Source organism: Nicotiana sylvestris, chromosome 7 (genome assembly GCF_000393655.2).
Source record: "Nicotiana sylvestris chromosome 7, ASM39365v2, whole genome shotgun sequence".
Classification (NCBI taxonomy): domain Eukaryota; kingdom Viridiplantae; phylum Streptophyta; class Magnoliopsida; order Solanales; family Solanaceae; genus Nicotiana; species Nicotiana sylvestris.
This window is the reverse complement of record NC_091063.1, coordinates 103,714,855-103,734,808: the sequence shown is the minus strand read 5'-3', so window position 1 is coordinate 103,734,808 and position 19,954 is coordinate 103,714,855. Positions and strand designations below refer to the sequence as shown.

The 19,954-nt window shown below is 41.3% G+C and overlaps 2 protein-coding genes across 2 annotated transcripts; both read left to right on the top strand.

The window, feature by feature from the left end:
* The first annotated feature begins 7,188 nt into the window (after positions 1–7,188).
* Positions 7,189–7,524, top strand: LOC138873552 (uncharacterized). Its single transcript, XM_070152022.1, has one exon. It carries the CDS (start codon positions 7,189–7,191, stop codon positions 7,522–7,524), a length of 336 nt encoding a protein of 111 aa, XP_070008123.1.
* Positions 7,525–7,955: 431 nt separating this feature from the next.
* On the top strand, positions 7,956–8,492 carry LOC138873551 (uncharacterized). The gene has a single exon (XM_070152021.1). The coding sequence runs from the start codon at positions 7,956–7,958 to the stop codon at positions 8,490–8,492; it is 537 nt and encodes a 178-aa protein (XP_070008122.1).
* Positions 8,493–19,954: the final 11,462 nt, after the last annotated feature.

The window sequence follows — 19,954 nt, the reverse complement described above, 5'->3', positions numbered from 1 at the left end:
AGAAACCTTACTCTTATTAATTGTGCATGCATCATGATTGAACCTAGCCGGGTTAAAATGTTGTCCACATAATAACCCTAAAGACAAGCCTCACCCAAAAGTCCATCGAGTTTTTCATAATCCCAACGGATGCAACCACAATTGTGTGCATTAATTTTGGAGAAATAAGTGCCAATATGCTAATCATTGTTGTATAAATAGATGAATCGGGAGGGTGAAAGGGCTAACCATCTTTTGTTTTACAGAAAATGAGGCACAAAGTCCCCAGGTTCAGTATGGTCGGTAGCATACCTTCACTTTTCCTAGATTGGTGAAGAGACGTTCCCTCAAGTGACAAAAATCATATGAAACGAGTCTTAGGAAATTTGCCTTCTCTGTTGAATCTTCATCCAAACAAAATGTTGATCGAGGCTGCCACAATGTTTTGGGACAAAGAAAGGGCTATGTTCCTCTTTGGAAACATACAAATGACCCCCATCTTGGAAGAAATAGGGGGATTTGCTGGACTACCTTGGGATAGCACCAGTTTTTTGGCACCAGAAAATTGCACCACTATGAGGTTTCTAAAGATGATGGGGATAAAGAAGAATGATGACTTGGAGTGTCTAAAAAACTCCTACATACCTTTCGACTTCCTCTATGAACGATACAGTCATAGTAGCTCTTACCGTATTTTTGATAGTGATTTCTCAATCACCTCCTTGGGTTGGATTCATCATAGGGTCTTTGTTTTCATTGCATATTTCTTGGGCATGCTAGTGTTCCCGATCCAAGGGGACAAAATCCACACTAGGCTGGCTATGGTGGCCAAAACTTTGATGGACGGGATCGAGGGGAAGACATATACCATTGTCCCCATGATCATTGCAGATATGTACCAGGCCTTTGAACGTTGTTAGAAGGGGTTCAGATTCTTCGAGGGTTGCAATTTGCTGCTAGAACATCTCCAAAACGGTCAATACCATTAGGAATTTTCGCGAAGGTCGTGGAATGATCACATAGCATTTCATAATCCCAAGATAAAGAATTATATTCCAGACATGTTTGCACAACCTAAGGATGTTGTAGGATAGGTGTAGTTTTTCAACATGCTAACTCATGACCAGGTTCAATGGATGTTCGAGTGGTTCCCCACCAATGAGTTCATCATCTGATCCAGGGATGTTCCACACTTGGTGTTGATTAGGTTAAGGGGCATATACCCTTATGCTCCCCTCAGGGTAATGAGACAGGCAGTCAGGAGATAGGTCATACTGTGAGTCGATAAAATGAGTCACTTCATAGCTGATTTTCAGGGTGACGCCATCCCATATAAAAATGAAGCACAACACATGTGGAACTTGAAGATTATCGTGGAAAAGGATACCATTGAGCCAGGCCGATATCATGTGGGTCACACATACTTCTACCCCTCATGGTTGGATGATAACATAGTGGGAATCTTCGAGCCAAGGGTTGGTCCATGAAATAGGGTCATAGATGAAGTTGCCGAAGAACAGGTGAAGTATAACAAGCTGCACAAAAGAATTCGTTTGATTGAATTGGAAGGGAAAATGTGAAAGAGAGCCACTGATTGCCAGAACGCTGAGAGAAACGAAGGAGGACATTTGTCAAGGGCATTCTTACTACTGAACCTGCACGAATTGGGGGAACTGATCGACAAGAGCATCCAGTCTGGACAGGGTCCTTTTGGGACCAAGTATATTAGGTTTACTCGCTTTTTAAATGTAATAAGGCCCAGTGTCATTAGTAACATTATCTTATTTAGTGTCGTTTTGGGGTCGTCTATTTTTACATTAATGAAATGAGAAAATTATTGGCACTGAATTTCTCCAAATCTATTTGTCGTTAGGCCTACCTAGGGTACAACGAGGCTCCCAAATTAGGATGCGAATTTACATTCCCGCAATATGCGTTTAAATACTGCAAACATTTCAGAACCCTTACTGACTTGTTTACCTTTTGTTTTCTTTATTCTTTATTATTTCCATTCCCTAAGGTTGGTTCGCACATACCGCATTATCAGCATATCACACTAGATCAAGAGGCCCTCCACCACCTCTTCCTCCAAGTAATACGAGAAACAAAGTGAAAGATAATATGGATGGCTTAAGTGGTATTCGAAAGGAGAATGTTGAGAATGCGGAAACTTCAGATGATCGGAGTACTCCGGCACCAAATGACTTGGTTTTACGGTTGGAAGAAAAGATACTGGAGTTACAAGGAGAACTTGAGTAGGTCTGCAACTTAGAAAACCTATCCCTCACCCTGAACATCCCCGATATCAACCAACAAAATACCAAAAACCCAGCGCCTCCCCAAAATACACCAAACCAACATCCACAAAACCCTCCCGCACCGCATCAATATGCAATTCCACCTCAAAATCCTTACCAATGCCAACTCCACCACAACACCATCATCAACCAATTCAGTACCCACAAGCCACTACCTATCACATCCTCAAAACTCAACCAATGACCACCACTACACCCAAGTCCCTAGCACTCACCAAAACAACCTTATATATGTGGAAATCGTACCTCACTCTACTCAACCAATCTCCTATACACCAGAATCCGCTGAGAATGACCTGTTCATCAAGAAAATGGCTGAGGAACCCAAGAAATTGACAAGTCGAGTTCAGGGTGTCGAAGGAGGCAAAAGGATAGAAGGTCTGAATTATGAGGATCTATGCATACAACTGGACATGGAACTGCCGGAGGGTTACAAACCTCCTAAGTTTGAAATGTTTGAAGGAACAAGCGATCCCAAGGTTCATATGAGAACTTACTATGACAAGCTCGTGGGGGTTGGAAAAGATAAAAGGATATGAATAAATCTCTTTATGAGAAGTCTTATCGGAGATGCCCTATCCTGGTACGTAAGCTAGAACCCTAAGAAGTGGGCCAACTGGGTGAGTATGGCATTAGAATTTTTGGACCGGTTCAGGTTCAACACGGAGAATGCACCGGATGTCTTCTATATCCAGAATTTAAAGAAGAAGCCAACTGAGACTTTCCGCAAGTATGCTACTCGATGGAGGTCAGAAGCAGCCAAGGTCAGACCAGCACTAGAAGAAGAACAAAAGAACAAGCTCTTCGTCAGGGCACAAGACACACAGTATTATGAGAGGCTTATGGTCATTGAGAATCACAAGTTCTCTGATATCGTCAAACTCGGAGAAATGATTGAGGAAGGTATCAAAAGCGGGATGGAGACAAATTTTGAGGCACTACATGACACAAACAAAGCATTGCAATTAGGCGGTATATCAAAGAATAAAGATGTGGGGGCAGTAATGGTGGCTCAAGGCCCAAAATCTCCACTCAAATACCAAACACCTCCACTCATATACCAAACACCTCCACCCACATACCAACCCTCATCTCCCAGATATTCTCAACCCGCCACCGCCTATCATACTTATAACACCCTGCCAGCCTACTATCATTCACCTCCAACTCGTCTAAATTACTAGAAACCCCGACCTAACTTTGATCCCAAACCACCCAGACAATACACCGCTATTGTTGAACACATCGACCAGTTGTACGAAAGGTTAAAGGTTGCTGGTTATGTCACTCCTACTTCTATTGTGGTAGTGTAGAACTCATCTCAATGGGTCAACCCAAATAAAACCTTTAAATATCATTCCGGTATGAAGGGGCACACTATTAACGAGCGTCGAACATTGAAAGATAAAATCCAGACATTGATAGACAGCATGGTCATACAGGCAAAAGAAGTTATACCCAACGTCCACAACAATCCTCTTCCAGATCATAGAGGTGATGGATACATATGATAGAGACATATGAAGAATAGGATATTAAGGGGTCAATCATGCTTATTCGGGAAGGTGACGAATTTAAACTTGCAATCACACTCACTCCTATTGTGGTGCAGACGCAACCGCCTTTCGAGGTTGAGGTAACCGAATCAGTTCCATTTGAGGTAGAGGTAGCTCTACCTACAGCCACACTAGTTTCATTTGAGGTAGAAGTGGCCATACCTTCACAGTCATTATCAAGCACACCTCCTTCCAATTCCAAAGCCATACCTTGGGATTAAGATGCCGAAGCTAGGTGAAAGGGAAAGGCAAAGATGTAAGAGTCTGATGCGTCACAAGGAATGACCAGAACGTGAAGGATCTATACATCTGAACACTTATGAGGATTAAGAAAGGAGGCTGCTACTAAGAAACGTGTAATTGAAACTGGACCGAATGACCTTTGGAGGAAAGTACAAGCGAGGGAATACTCTGTTGTCGATCATTTGAACAAAACCCCCCACCCAGATATCCATTTTATCATTATTGCAAAATTCGGAGGTCCACAAGAATACTCTAATAAAGGTGTTAAGTGAAGCCTATTGCCTAACAATATCACATGCGGAGAAATGGCCAACATGGTAGGGCATATGCTGGAAAGTCATAAGATCACCTTCCACGAGGATGAGTTACCGCCTGAAAGGTTAAGTCACAAACGGGCATTGAACATCACAGTGCAGTTTGAAGATAAATTCATTGTCAGGGTCTTGATAGATGGAGGTTCAAGCCTCAACATTTGCCCATTGTCTACTCTAAAAAGATTGGGCAAAGGTTTTCATGAGATACAGGCAGGAAGTATGAACGTGAAGGCCTTTGATGGGTCTCAAAGGGCCACGCTTGGGGAGATTAATCTTTGTCTGCAGATGGGGCCAACTTAGTTCAATGTTGAATTCTAAGTGCTTTACATATAAACTACATACAATCTTCTGTTGGATCGACCTTGGATACATGCCGCAAGGGCTGTGGCCTCCACACTACAACAGGCCATGAAGTTTGAATGGAACCATCAAGAAGTGATCATTCACGGAGATGGGAGTAACACCATTTACACAAGTCAAACCATCCTTTATCGAGAACAAAAGAAGGCTAGGAGGGGAAACTTATCACCACATCGAACATGTCAATGCAATTGAGAAAGACAAATGGTGGAGTAACAAAATAGAAAGCATACTAGCATGGTTTGGGTATGAACCCGGCAAAGGGCTTGGAAAGAATTTACAGGGCATTACTAAACCAATACAGCTGAAACGTCATGGTATAACATTCGAGCTCGGATACCAGTATACATGGAAAAATATGATGATTGGTCACCTCCATGTCGTGGACCTTATTACCCTCTCGAGCAACCAGTGCCACATCTGGGTCAAACTTTTCACTAGGTTGACACAATACGGGGAACTGCAGAGGAAGAAGCTTTAAGTGGGCTGAGGAATTTGTTCCTGGAGGACGAGGATATAGATTCCAGTGCGATAATCGGGGAGGAGGAGGAAGAAGGCCTTACTATTCAAACTGTAGAGAAAGGAGCTGTTCTCAGGAATTGGATTGCCACACCATCCCGGGCTCGCCGAGTCCCTAGGTAGCTTGGCATTTAGCCTAATTTATTTCTATAGCCATGCTAGGCATTTTAGATGTTTTCAGTAATTTTGGTTTAAAGACGCGTTTTGTTTCAAAATAATTGCTTGATTCATCGAGCCGTACTTGTTTTGGGTATTTTCAATTTTTTATAAATGCATGGCAATTATTATTCATTATTATCTTACACATTTTTCTTTCTACAACGTTATTATTACTTTTTCTGATGAACTGGTGACTGTGACATGTAATGAGACAACACAACATAAGGATGGTGACTCAGAAGAAGAAGATAAAATACTAGAAAAAAATTGTCAGAGAGGTTGAGAACTTCGATAATAAACCTAAGTCTAACCTGGACAGAACCGAAGAGGTAAATTTGGGAGACACCAAAACCGCCAAGGAGACTCGCATAAGCATTCACTTATCACCAACAGAGAAGGAAGAGTACATTCGTTTCTTGAAGGAATATGAGGACATCTTTGCATGTTCATATGATTACATGATCGGTCTAAGCACATCCATAGTGGCTCACAAGTTGCCTACCAATCCAATGTGTCTGCCGGTAAAGCAAAAACTCAGAAAGTTCAAACTAGATATGAGCCTGAAAATCAAGGAAGAAGTTACTAGGTTGATCAAAGCCAAAGTCCTCAGGGTAGTTGAGTACCCAGCATGGTTAGCCAATATTGTACCAGTTCCGAAGAAATATGGGAAAGTCAGAGTATGTGTTGACTATTGAGATTTAAACAGAGCAAGTCCAAATGACAACTTTTCACTGCCAAATATACACATTTTGAAAGACAAATTGCGCCAAGCATGAACTCCAATCCTTTGTAGATTTCCTCGCACCACCAGATCTTGATGGATGAAGAAGACGCAGAGAAAACAACTTTCATTAAACCATAGGGGGTATACTGCTATAAGATGATGCCATTTGGTCTAAAGAATGCTTGGGATACTTACATGAAAGCCATGAGAGCCATCTTCCATGATGTGATACACAAAGAAATAGAGGTGTATATTGACGAATTCATTATCAAATCCAAGAGGGCCGCAGATCACATAGCTGATTCGAGAAAGTTCTTTAACAAGCTAAGGAGGTACAACCTAAAACTGAACCCCGGAAAATGTGCATTCGGGGTTCCCGCAGGAAAGCTGTTGGGATTCAATGTCAGCCGCCGGGGGATCCAGCTGGTCCCATCCAAAGTTAAGGCCATTCGAGAGTTGTCGCCACCAAAGATCAAGAAAGACATGATGAGCTTCCTAGGACGTCTTAACTATATCAGTCGCTTCTTAGCCAGTCCACAGTTATATGTGAACCCATCTTCAAGATGTTGAGGATAGATGCTGAAACGAGTTGGATCGAAGATTGTCAGAAAGCTTTTGACAAAATCAAGGAGTACATGTCCCCACCACTAGTCCTAGTCCCCCCAGAACCTGGGAGACCTTTGTTACTCTATCTATCTGCATAAGATGGAGCTTTCGGATGTGTTTTCGGACAACATGACGAGACAGGGAGAAAGAAGCAAGCCATATACTACTTGAGTAAGAGTTCACACCCTATGAAGCATGATACTCTCTGCTGGAGCGCACTTGTTGTGCTTTGACCTGGACAACTCAGAAAATGAGGCATTATTTCTGTGCCTATACCACATACCTCATATCCAGGACGGACCCTTTGAAGTACATATTTCAGAAGCCTATGCCGATAGGAAAATTAGCCAAGTGGAAGATATTGTTAAGTGAGTTCGACATCGTCTGTGTAACTCAATCTAGCCATCGACATGAATATACAAGAACTGCTTATAATCGGTGATTCGGATCTTCTGGTACATCAGGTTCAAGGAGAATGGGCTACAAAGAACACCAAAATACTACCATATGTGCACCATATACAGGAATTGATGAAAAGATTCACAAAGATAGAGTTCAAGCATGTGCCTAGAATTCAAAATGAGTTTCTAGACGCACTGGCCACTTTGTCATCAATGATACAACATCCAGACAAGAATTTCATTGATCTCGTCCCGGTGAGAATTCATAATCAACCAGCTTACTGTGCTCATGTTGAGGAGGAGATCGATGGAAAACCTTGGTTCCACGGCATCAAAGAATATTAGACAATAGGAAAATACCCGGAGCAGGCAAACCACACTCAGAAGCGCACGTTGTGGAGGTTGTCCAATCACTTCATCCAATGTGGAGAGACCCTGTATAGAAGAACCCCTAATCTAGGGTTGTTAAGGTGTGTTGATGCAAAGGAAGCTCCAGATTGCTCGAAGAAATACATGTCGGAACTTGTGGACCACATATAAATGGTTTTGTTCTAGCCAAGAAAATACTCAGAGCTGGATATTGTTGGATGACCATGTAGATGGATTGCATCATGTAATTATAGAAATGCCACCAATATCAGGTATATGCAGACATGATACAGGTACCACCTAATGATCTCAACGCAACAAGTGCACCTTGGCCCTTTGCTGCCTAGGAAATGGATGTCATCGGTTCGATCGAGCCCAATACTTCAAACGGGCACAAGTTTATTTTAATGGCCATTGACTACTTCACAAATTGGGTAGAGGTCGTATCCTACAAAGCTATAACCAAGAAAGTCGTCACAGACTTTGTTAAGGATCATATTGTCTGCCGATTCGGAGTTCCCGAGTCCATTATCACTGATAGTGCCGCCAATCTCAACATTGACATGATGAAAGCCATGTGTGAAACCTTCAAAATCAAGCACAAAAACTCTACAACATATAGTCCTTTAATGAGTGGAGCTGTGAAAGTTGCTAACAAGAATATCAAGAAGATACTAAGGAAGATGGTAGAAAACCACAAACAATGGCACGAGAAGTTACCCTTTGCCTTATTGGGGTACCGCACCACAGTCCACACATCAACTGGGGTAACTCCCTACTTACTGGTTTATGCTACCGAAACTGTCATTCCAGCCAAGGTAGAAATCCCTTCTTTAAGAATCATACAAGAAGCCGAACTCAGCGGTGCAGAATGGATAAGGAGCCGCTATGAGCAATTGGCCCTTATAGATGGAAAAAGAATAAACGCAATATGTCACTGTTAGCTTTATTAGAATAGAATGTCCAAAGCTTTCAATAAAAGGGTCAAACCAAGATAGTTGCACCCGGACAGCTAGTGCTAAAGAAGATCTTCCAACATCAAGATGAAGACAAATAGAAATTATCTCCCAACTGGCAAGGTCCCTACATGGTTCACAGGGTGCTAACAGGAGGAGCACTCATACTTGCAAAAATGGACGGAGAAGTCTGACCAAAACCAGTCAATTTAGACGTAGTCATGAGATACTATGTTTAGACTGTTTACATTTCTTCATCTGATTTAATTGAACTATGATTGACCTGATTCCCATTTAAGAGGGGATACGTAGGCAACCATGTGTGTTCGGTCATATCATAATAAAATTTTCATTTTCCCCCAAAACTAGAAACTAGGGAAGAATTTTGAGGAGGACCCTCAAAATTTTAGAGCAAATCCAGCCAACGCCTTCATATGCTAGAAAGTCAGAAATTGATTAAGAAACTGGGGAAAAATTTTGAGAAGGATTCTCAAATTTCCGGAAAAGGGTCAGCAAATTTCGTCGCACGCAAACGGCCGAAGGATCCTTTACCAAACTGGGACATAATTTTGAGGAGGAACCTCAGAATTCTAATACGAGAAAGCTGCAATGTCTCTGAAATGTGTTACAGTCACTAGTTCATCTAAATTACTTTATATATTCACTATGTTTTCTAGAATAACTCTACTTTCATGAATAAGTGTATATTTTCGAAAACTCTGTTTCCGTGACAGCCAGGTGTTACCCAGGGCAACTCCAACAAGGCCTCCATAACAGAACGGAGCAAAGCCAGCAGACGAAGGCACGAACTAACCTCCCCTTACAAAACTTATAATTTTTCTTTTGAGCGCAGACACATTTGACGTAACACTAGCATTCGCAAATATATACACGCAGCAAAATCACTATCAATCGGGCTATGAGACACCAAATATACCTCCAGCTAAGACACATTTTACTCTTATTTGCTACATGTTCATTGCATAAGGCTAAGAATTCCCTTCTGCTTGCATGTGTGAGCACCTAATTTTTGCCCTACATGAAAATAACTCCTAAAAATAGACCAAAAATAATTTTAATTGATTTTTTGGAGCTTTTTTTTATTTACTTGCATTTCATGCATTTTTAATATTTTAAAAAAATCATAGAAAAATGATAAAAAAAATATCACGTTTTATTTTAATGTCAGTTTAGGTCCAATTTGCATTAAGGAATTTAATCTCATAATTTAATTGAATTCATTAAACAAAAATCACAAAAGAATATTTCTACAATAGTCATGTCCACATTTTAGCTTTTTAGTTTAAAATTAATTGGTGTTAAATTAGTAAAAATAAGTAAGATTAACTGTACAAATTCATTTAATCTAGAGCCAAATTGAGGATTTTATTTAGCTTGTTTAATTAATTCAATTAGATTTCTGAAATCAAAAGAAAAAAAACGGGCACCGTGAGGCGACAGTAAGCAGAGAAATTGAAATAAGAGAGTCTTGTTAGTGAAAACTCGCAAAGAACACTATAAGGCGATGGTGAGAAGAGAAATGAGAAAGGACAGCTCATGAAAACCCGCAAAGGGTGTCCCTGATCGAAAAGAGGATCCTCACTGCTATCGACATCGACAGAGTCTTGGCAAGGTTTCTCAATTTTGAGGCAAAAGTTGTGATGAATTTCTGAGAGTTGGACGGTTTATACGGATCAGGCATCCAGTCCAAAAAGCATGTCACGTTCATTGACGTCCGCATGTACTCCAAATAAGTCCTTCTTTCCTTTATCTGGAAGGGACACTTTTTGTTTTAAACTCATTGTCCATTCTATTGTTTGTTTTTCTTGGAATTCCTTTCGGTCTAACTCTGTTCCGAAATTGAGACAAAGAAAGGATTTCAAGACTGATTTATAGGGGTCTCATTTGATACAATCTAATATGTAAAAAGGGCACCCAGCCTCGTCAGGGGTATCAAGTCGACCTCGACTGGCCATGGCGGCCAATATTTCGAAATCAAAACTCTTGGAAGGAGAAAATCAAATTGAAGTGCCTATAAAGGAAAATGAAGTTGAAAAGGTTGAGTACTACGTGGCTAACTGTCTTGGCAAAAGTTTGAAAATCCAAGGCACCAAAATGCTCTGAAATTGAAGTTGGAAGAAAGAACCCAGAAATGAAAGTCCTATGAAGGCGAAATAAAGTTAAAAAAAGGTCAAGTCCCATGCGACTAGCCGTTGTGACAAAGTTTGAGTAGCCAAAAATTCCCCATTGGTATGAAGTTTTTTGTTAAAAAAAAAGAGAAGAAAGAAAAACAACAAGTCAGAGAGGAAAGGCCTAACAAGGCAGAATAAAGTTAAAAAGGGTGAGTCCCACCGACCAATTGTCATGGCAAAGTGTGGAAAATCCAGAGTTTTCTTCAGGGTTAGAAATGCAATAGGTATTCAAGAAACAACCAGTTACAAATGGAAGAGGCCGAGATCAAGTGGTTGAAATAATCAAGGCCACAAAACCGATCACCGTTTCAAACTAACAAATTTTCTTTGTTGAAAACAAAAGAAAAAAAAGAAACAGATGCAATCCAGAAGCAACCTTGCAAAAAGTAGGTGATGCCAAGAAGAAACTGTATAAGGGCTAGAAACAGCGTTGCAACAACAACACAAAAAAGGGAAGTCTCTTCCAAAATTCTTTCCCGCATTTACTCATTCTATGAAATAAAAAATAAAAATAAAAAAAAATAAAAGAAGAAGAAAATGATGAAAATTAAAAAAAATAAAGAAGAAGAAAAGAAAGAAGAAAGGAAAGAGGAATGCCTATAGATTGTTACAATACTATTTATTTAGATGCCATACCTTTAGGGGTCTTAAAATTAATTAGTCTTGCCTGTAAAAGATCAGTTTTTGCATACTAACAAGGTTTAAATCAGTCTTTTGCATGTTTTAAAACTAATCGCTACAGTTAGATGCAATGCCTATAGGATTCTAAAACTAGTTTTTGCATTCAGCTACCAGTATCTATAAGTCTAAAATCAGTTAGTACACCCAGGCAACATGTTTATAAGACTTAATAAACTCAGACTGTTTTAAACTGATTCCCAGAATTCTGATTGCATTTAGACAATATGTTTATAGGGTATTACATATCCACGCCTAGGCAAGCCTATAGGTAATCAAGGTCTAATAAGAACTGTGAAACTATGCTTTGCTTGTGACTGCCCAGATTCAACAGGTTCTAAAAAATCAGTAGGCAAAATGATTAGGTCTCTATCACTTCGCCTTAACACAATGCTGCATATTTTCTGCTTGTCATGCTCACCTAGATGTCCTGTTCTAGGACCTTTCTAAAATATCCGAAACCTGTTGTTTGAGACGTGCACTTACTTGCTCTGTTTGTGTAAGTAAAATGTGAACCTTTAGCTATTCTATCCTTGGTCCAGTCCTACATGTTTTGTTTGTTTCCTAGAGTTTTCTCCTTTTAATTACTGTAGGAGAGTCTAGATCAACCTTAACTAGAAGTCCTAAATACCTCCGGACTATATAAGTAAAGGGACGGGTAGTGCACGCATAGGATACATCTTAAGGTTGCTATAACGCTTTAGGCTATGACCAAGGGAAGGGTAATTGGGTAGTAAAGGATATGATGACCTATGCGCTAATGTCACACGTAACCCCTCTAGTTGAGGAAGGCTTACCGGGTATTGTACAGATGTAATCCTATAGACTAACAAACCTAGGACTTCCCTCATCTTATTTATACATGTGTGCTTAGACTGCTTATCTGTCATAGTTTCTTATATGTGTGCTTAGACTGCCTATTTGTTAAATGACTAATTCACATAATTAAGTTCGGGCGAGACCCACCGTTGTGGACTGTGAGAGGTGCCTAACACCTTCCCCTCAAGGTTATTTCGAGCCCTTACCCAATCTCTGATAATGCAAACCAGTTTCAAGAGTTATTTGCTCTAGGTACCCTAACACACCTTAAATCTGTTAGGTGGCAACTCTTCAAATTCAAATACCCAATTCCCGAAAGAAACGAGTTGTTCCCAATGAATGTTGATGCCCGGACTCGGCGAGGAAAAAGGGGGCGCAACAATCAACATATTCGAGTTATTTAAAGTCGAATTCATAAGTCCTCAAAGTGGCACCCCTCGATCTATAGGACAAGGCCATCTTTCTTGGGGACCAACACCTCGAACAAGTTCGGAGTGTTATTGGGAAATAAGCCCAAGAGGCATACCCAAAGGCTACGACCAAATTAATGTGACTCGGAGACGTCCAAACCCCGCAATCAAAATAGGCCTTCGAATTCTTAGAAAAATCGGTTAAAAAAGGCTACCCTTGGCAAATAATAAATAGGGCTTCGATAAAATCGGTCCTCAAAAAACCTTAAGAGGTATCAAAGTATCTTAACACAAACGTGCTAAGGTACAAAAAGCAAAAGGGTTTCAATCGGCATCGAATCCTCAAAAAACCCAATGGGTAAAAAATACATGCTAAGGCATAAAGAAATTTTCACTAAGTATTTTAAGCCAAAAGAGGGGAATAGTAACCATCTTTCAGAGGCCATATCGGCCCGATCTAAAGAGCCTAGGGGTCAATACACTTAGAGTTCGAGATCCTGTTCTCACTACATCCAAACCCAAGTGTTCAACTATCCCAAGACCAAGTAAACAACCTCTTGATTATGGCTCAAGGACTCACCGTTATCCGACGCAAACCCTTAAGGGTCTATGCCTCAAGTTCGAACCTTATTCGAACTCGACAATGGCGACTTCGAGGAAGGCACCTAAGACAAAAGTCTCGAACACACAGTTCAAAGAATAAAATTGTGTTAAAAATTTTACAAGGCAAGAAACATGTTTATAAAGATCGGGAAGGCATTCAAGAGAAACTTTCTTTTATATATTTGAAAAAAGATATGTATAAGAGACCGACAGAGGTCATACAAAAAGAAAAAGAAAAAATCCTAACTATGCCCGGGGCTGGTTTTTCCCTCGGTAGCAGGTTCTCCTTTGGGCCCCTTGTCATTGTCAAACCTACCTTGGCTACCTTCATCATCATCATAGTCATCATAGGATATAAGAATTCCGGCATAAGCTTCAATAGCCTTAGCTTGAACTATCTCTTCAGAGAGGTCATAACCTCGAGCGTGGATTTCCTCGATGGTCTCTATGTACGGTAAAATCAGGGGGGTCCAATTTCCCTGTCATTATGATGCCCCATGAACATGCTTCTCGAGGTTTGAGACCGAGTTCGAGGTTCACTATCGAGGGACTTCAGGGCCCGACCCCGGGGCAGTGCAGACCAACGACTATATTAGAGACAATGGGGATTCCCGAGGTGCTTGGCTAAGACTAACAGAGCCTAGCAAACTATTCTAAATCCAACTCAGGGCGTCTAGACATCATGTCGAGCTGTCCCATCCCTACTCCTTTATCATTAATGTATTTTGTACTTTGTTGGGATTCCCCTCCTATATAAAGGGGATCCCAATCATTTTATGGCACTTTGTTACTCCAGTTGCTCCATAAGAAATATAGAAGAGCATTCTTTTTGCTCTCTCATACACTCTGTTGATATTATTGCTTTCGTTTATTGTCTTCATATTTGTTCATCGTTTATTGCCTATCATTGGTCATAAAGAGCTTTCATTGATTATTTCATAACTGTTAGCCCTACCCCGATCACCCACGATAGCTCGAGCCCAAGCCCTGGAATCGACCTCGAGGCCCCAAATCGGCAGGCTCGAGGCCCCGAATAGTTGACCTAACGGTTTGATTATAGCTCTCTCCCTAACATTATTTCGTCTCTAAATCTCATATACTTAGCATCAACTTCTTAACGAACTAACATTAAAATAGATCACATATTTTTCGAGTCCCATCAACAAATTTAATTGTTATTACTATTTTCACAGTAAACAATTTGGCTTCCACCGTAGGGCTAAAAATAATAGTGATTAATTTCTTGTTGGTTTCGTCACATAACGCAAGTTATCCTTCACACCTGTTCTTGTGAAAGATCTTCAAATTTCAAGTTGAAATGCCTAACTCATCATATAGAGGTGAAAGCAACTACCTGGAAGACCGGGGAGAAAGTGTTGTGGTTGTTCCAGCCTGGGCACAAAAGGAGATCCCTTACCACGTCGTTCATATGATTATTGGAGGGACCAACATTCCCCCAAAGACCATGATCAAGCGGACAAAAATATCTGCCGCAATAGAAAGGCCAATCCGAGATCACGTGGCCGAAGACACCATCGCATTCAGCAAAGAAGATCTCGAGACCTTGATAGAACCACACAACGATGCGCTGGTAATCTCATTTCTTTAAAACAGCGTCTGAGTTAAATGTGTGCTCGTGGATCCAGGCAGCTTGGCCAACGTGATCAGGTCAGGGGTAGTAGAGAAGCTTGGGTTACTCGACCGGATCATACCCGCCTCATGGGTCCTCCACGGCTTCAACATGACCGGCGAATTAACAAAGAAGAAATCACCTTCCCATTCGACACGTCCGGCACAGTTTAGAACATAAGTTTTCAAGTCATCAATAGAGACATAAGGTACAATGCATTGCTTGGCAGGCCATTGATACACAACATGAGGGAAGTAGCGTCATCCCTGCAACAGATGATTAAATTTCTGACAAAGGACAGCATAACAACCATATACGGAGAACAGCATGCAGCGAAAGAAATGTTCGCGGTTTACCGGGAAGAGTCAACCCCCGTACTCCCGACCTCGGACGTGTCTAGGAACATACAGACCCTCGAGGATGACGAAGAAGATTTCCTCACTCCTCAAACCTTCGTTGCCCCCGAAGAGTCGAATGCAATGAAATCGACGATCGATGATCTGGAGCAAGCTGTTTTGATCGAGCATCTCCCCGATCGTAAGGTATATCTGGGAACGGGATTAACCCCCGAACTCAGGAAAATTTTTATTCAATTTCTTATCAATAATATCGACTATTTTGCATGGTCCCACTTAAACATGATAGGTATCCCACTGGAAATTACCTCCCACCGACTGAGTGTCGACCCCAGGTTTAAACCGGTGAAGCAAAAAAGAAGACCCCAGTCCGAGATAAAACACATATTCATCAAGGATGAGGTAACGAAACTCCTTAAAATAGGGTCCATTAGGGAGGTACAGTACCCCGAGTGGCTGGCCAACGTAGTAGTGGTACCCAAAAAGGGAAATAAGTTGAGAATATACATAGACTATAATGACTTAAATAAGGCGTGTCCCAAAGATTCATTCCCATTGCATAACATCAATCGTCTGATCGATGCTACAGCCGGCCACGAGATCCTCACCTTTCTCGATGCCTATTCAGGGTATAATCAAATTCAGATGAACCCCAAAAACAGGGAGAAGACCTCGTTCATCACAAAGTATGGTACCTATTGTTACAATGTAATGCCTTTGAGAGTGAAAAACATAGGGGCTACGTACCAGCTTCTAGTAAATAAAATGTTTGAAAGCCAAATAGGCAAATCCATGGACGTTTATATTGACGACATGCTAGTTAAGTCCCTACACGCAGAGGACCATTTAACATATTTGCAGTAAACATTCGACTTCCTCAAAAGTTACAACATGAAGCTCAACCTCGAGAAATGTGCCTTCGGAGTAGGTTCGGGCAAATTCTTAGGCTTCATGGTATCAAACAGGGGGATTAAGATTAACCCCGATAAAATCAAGGCCATCGATGAAATCACGGTGGTAAACAATGTAAAGGTAGTACAATGGCTAACAGGTCGGATAGCGGCTCTGGGCAGATTCATATCCAGGTCATCCGACATGAGCCATCTTTTCTTCTCCTTACTCAAAATAAAGAACAGATTCGAATGGACTCTACAGTGCCAACGCGCCTTAGAAGAGCTGAAGCGATATCTGACTAGGACACCTCTATTCCACACACCAAAAGTGGATAAAACACTATATCTATACCTGGCCGTATCCGAGATAGCGGTAAGAAGCGTGCTAGTTCGAGAAGAGCAAGGTATGCAATTCCCTGTTTATTACGTAAGCCGAACCCTAGGGGATTCTGAAACTAGGTACCCACACCTTGAAAAATTGGCTCTTGCATTAATAAGTGCATCGTGAAAATTGAAACCCTATTGTCAATGCCAATATATTTGTTTTCTAACGATATACCCCCTCCGGAGCATATTGCACAAACCCGAATTATCGGGTCGATTGGCCAAATGGGCCATCAAACTCGAGGGGTATAATATCGAGTATCAACCTCGAACAGCCATCACGTCCTAGATTCTAGCAGACTTCGTGGCCGGTTTCTCTCCCTCCCTCGTGCCCGAGGTAGAAAAAGGAAATTCTACTGAAATTAGGCATGTCTTCCGGGGTATGGACCCTGTTCACTGATAGTACCACAAACGTGAGAGGTTCCACACTAGGTATAGTCCTAAAGACACCTATGGGCGGCGTAATCAGGCAATCCATAAAAACTACAAAATTGACTAACAACGAGGTCAAGTGTGAGGCTACGATTGCAGGTTTAGAACTGGCCAAAAGCTTGGGAGCCGAGTTCATCGAAGCAAAATGCGATTCACTCCTAGTAGTGAGCTAGTTAGGAGCTACGAGGTCCGAGAAGACAGGATGTAGAGATATTTGGACAAACTCCAAGTCGCATTACGTCGCTTCAAAGAATGGACTTTAGTCCATGTACCTCGAGAGCAGAATAGCGAGGCTGATGCCCTCGCAAACTTGGGATCATTTGTTAAAGAAGACGACCTACTCCCCGGGGCTGTCATTTAGCTATCTAAATCAGTAATCGAGGAAGGTCATGCGAAGATTAATTCCACCAGTCTAACATGGGATTTGAGAAATAAATATATCAATTATTTAAAAGACAAAAAATTGCCCGAGGATCCAAAGGAATCGAGGGCCCTGCGAACCAAAGCAACCTGATTCTCGCTCGATAAAAACAAGACTTTGTACAGAATAAGTTTTGATGGCCCCCTGACAGTATGTTTGGGGCCAGGGGATACAGATTATGTACTCCGAAAAATTTATGAAGGCATCTGCGGAAATCATTCCGGAGTCGATGCTTTAATCTGAAAGGTAATCAGAGCAAGATACTATTGGGACAGAATAGAAAAGGACGCCAAAGAATTTGTTCAGAAGTGTGATAAATGCCGGAGATTTGCCCCGATGATTCACCAACCTGGTGAATAGTTGCACTCGGTCTTATCGCCATAGCCATTCATGAAGTGGGGGATGGACATCGTCGGACCCCTGCCAACGTCACCAGGTAAGGTTAGATTTATTTTATTTATGACTGACTATTTCTCCAAATAGGTAGAAGCGCAGGCCTTCGAAAAGATAAGATAAAGAGAAGTCATCAGCTTCATCTTGGACCACATCATATGCCAATTCGGGATTCCTTCCGAGATAACGTGTGATAACGGGAAGCAATTCATTAGGATCAATGTAACACAATTCCTTGAGGATCACAAAATCAAGAGAATCCTATCGATACCCTACCACCAGTGTACAAACAGCCAAGCTGAATCCACAAACAAAACTATCATCCAAAACTTAAAAAAGAAACTGGAAAGCGCCAAAGGAAAGTGGAGAGAAATATTGCCAGAGGTACTGTGGGCATACTATGGTGACCCGGCCAGTCATATCATGAGTTACCCCTCCGTTTCCCCCATTTCTGCTTCTTATTGCTTTATTTATCGGTTCTATGTGCGATCGAATTGGTTGGCTATGGTTCAGAAACATTTTGGTAATGTTTGAGACACTTAGTCTCTTTTGAGAAAGCTTAAGTTAGAAAAGTCAACAGGATGTTGACTTATGTGTTAGAGGGCACGGATGTGGGTTCCGATGGTTTGGGAGGTGATTTGAGACTTAGAAGCATGATCGGGATATATTTTGGAGGTATAAGGTAGATTTAGGCTTGAATTGGTGAAATTGGAATTTTGGCATTTTCCGGTTGATAGGTGAGATTTTGATATAGGGGTCGGAATGGAATTCCGGGAGTTGCAGAAGTTCTGTTGTGTCATTTGGGATGTGTGCGCAAAATTTCAGTTCATTCAGACGTGGTTTGGTATACTTTTTGATCAAAAGCAGAATTGGGAAGATTTTGAAAACTTAGGCTTGAATCCGATGTGTTTTGGTTGATTCGATGTTGTTTGAGGTGTTTTTGAAGATTGGTATTAGTTTAGATGGTGGTATATAATGTGTTTGTGCTTGGTTGAGGTTCCGGGGGGCCTCAGGGTGATTTCAGATTGTTGGCAAAAAGTTTGGAAATTGGTTTTGGCAGCTGAAGGTGTGCCTTTTGCTGTTATAACCACATCTATGGCTAGGGGACCGCAGGTGCGGTCTCGCAGAAGAGAAAAGGGAGCCGCAGATGCGGCCAAGTGGAAGGTTGGCAGGAACCGTAGAAGCGGTTGAGGAACCGCACCTACGATGGCGCAGGTGAGGGTTAGGCACCACAGATGCGGAGGCTGAGAGGCTTAAGTGAAAACCACAGAAGCAGTTCATGGACCGCAAAAGCGGTACCGAAGAAGCGGTTAAAGGGTCGTAGGTGCGGAATCCCTGGGCCAGAAGGTATATAATATTTCTTTGCGAATTTTAGGCTAAGTTCTCTATTTTTTAAGACGGGAAGCGAGCTAGGGCAATGAATTCAAGGGAAAATCGAAGAGAATCAGTTGGGTAAGTTTTCGTAGCTTCATTACTTGAGTTTATGATCATTTTTCCATTAGTTAATCATTGTATTTGTGGGGATTAAGGGTTAAAATTGAGGAAACTAGGGCTTGGTATTGGAGACCTTGACTTGAGAATTTGAGGGTCCATTTGTGGTCGGATTTTCGGACTTTTGATATGTATGAACTCGTGGGGAGATAAGGAATATATTGATGTGAATTTTATCGAATTCCGAAATGTGGGCCTGGGGGTCGAGTTTTGGTAATTTCAGGATTCGTGTTGTAAATTGATTATTTTCACATGGGCTTCGTTCCCTTAGTATATTTTGGCGTCGTGATTCTGATTTTGGATAGATTCGGCGCGAGCTGAGACTGATTCGAGGGACAAAGGCATCGCGGGCTAGCGTTTTGACCGGATTAAGGTGAGTAATGATTTTAAACGTTGTCCTGAGGGTATGAAACCCTAGATTGCACATCGTGGTGCTATATTGAGGTGACACACAAGCTAGATGACAAACATGGGATCATGCACCATTCGGGATTGTGACTTAGTCCATCCCAAATGACTGTTTTACTGCGTATTTGATTGAAAACTATTTGCTATCATAATGTTTTGGGCTGAATTCCATATTTGGGCTGAATGCCAACTATTTGAACCCTAAGGGAATTTTTACTGATATTTTCTTACTGTTTTGACTTTATACTTGTACTCAGTCATGCTATATTCTACTGTTTTCATAACTCAGCCATGTTTATTCTATTTTAACACTTAAAATGTTATTTTAATTGATATTTTG

What these genes read in the sequence shown, in the direction of transcription:
- LOC138873552 (XM_070152022.1), top strand. Translation starts at nt 7,189, where the DNA reads ATGAATATACAAGAACTGCTTATAATCGGTGATTCGGATCTTCTGGTA.
- LOC138873551 (XM_070152021.1), top strand. Translation starts at nt 7,956, where the DNA reads ATGGCCATTGACTACTTCACAAATTGGGTAGAGGTCGTATCCTACAAA.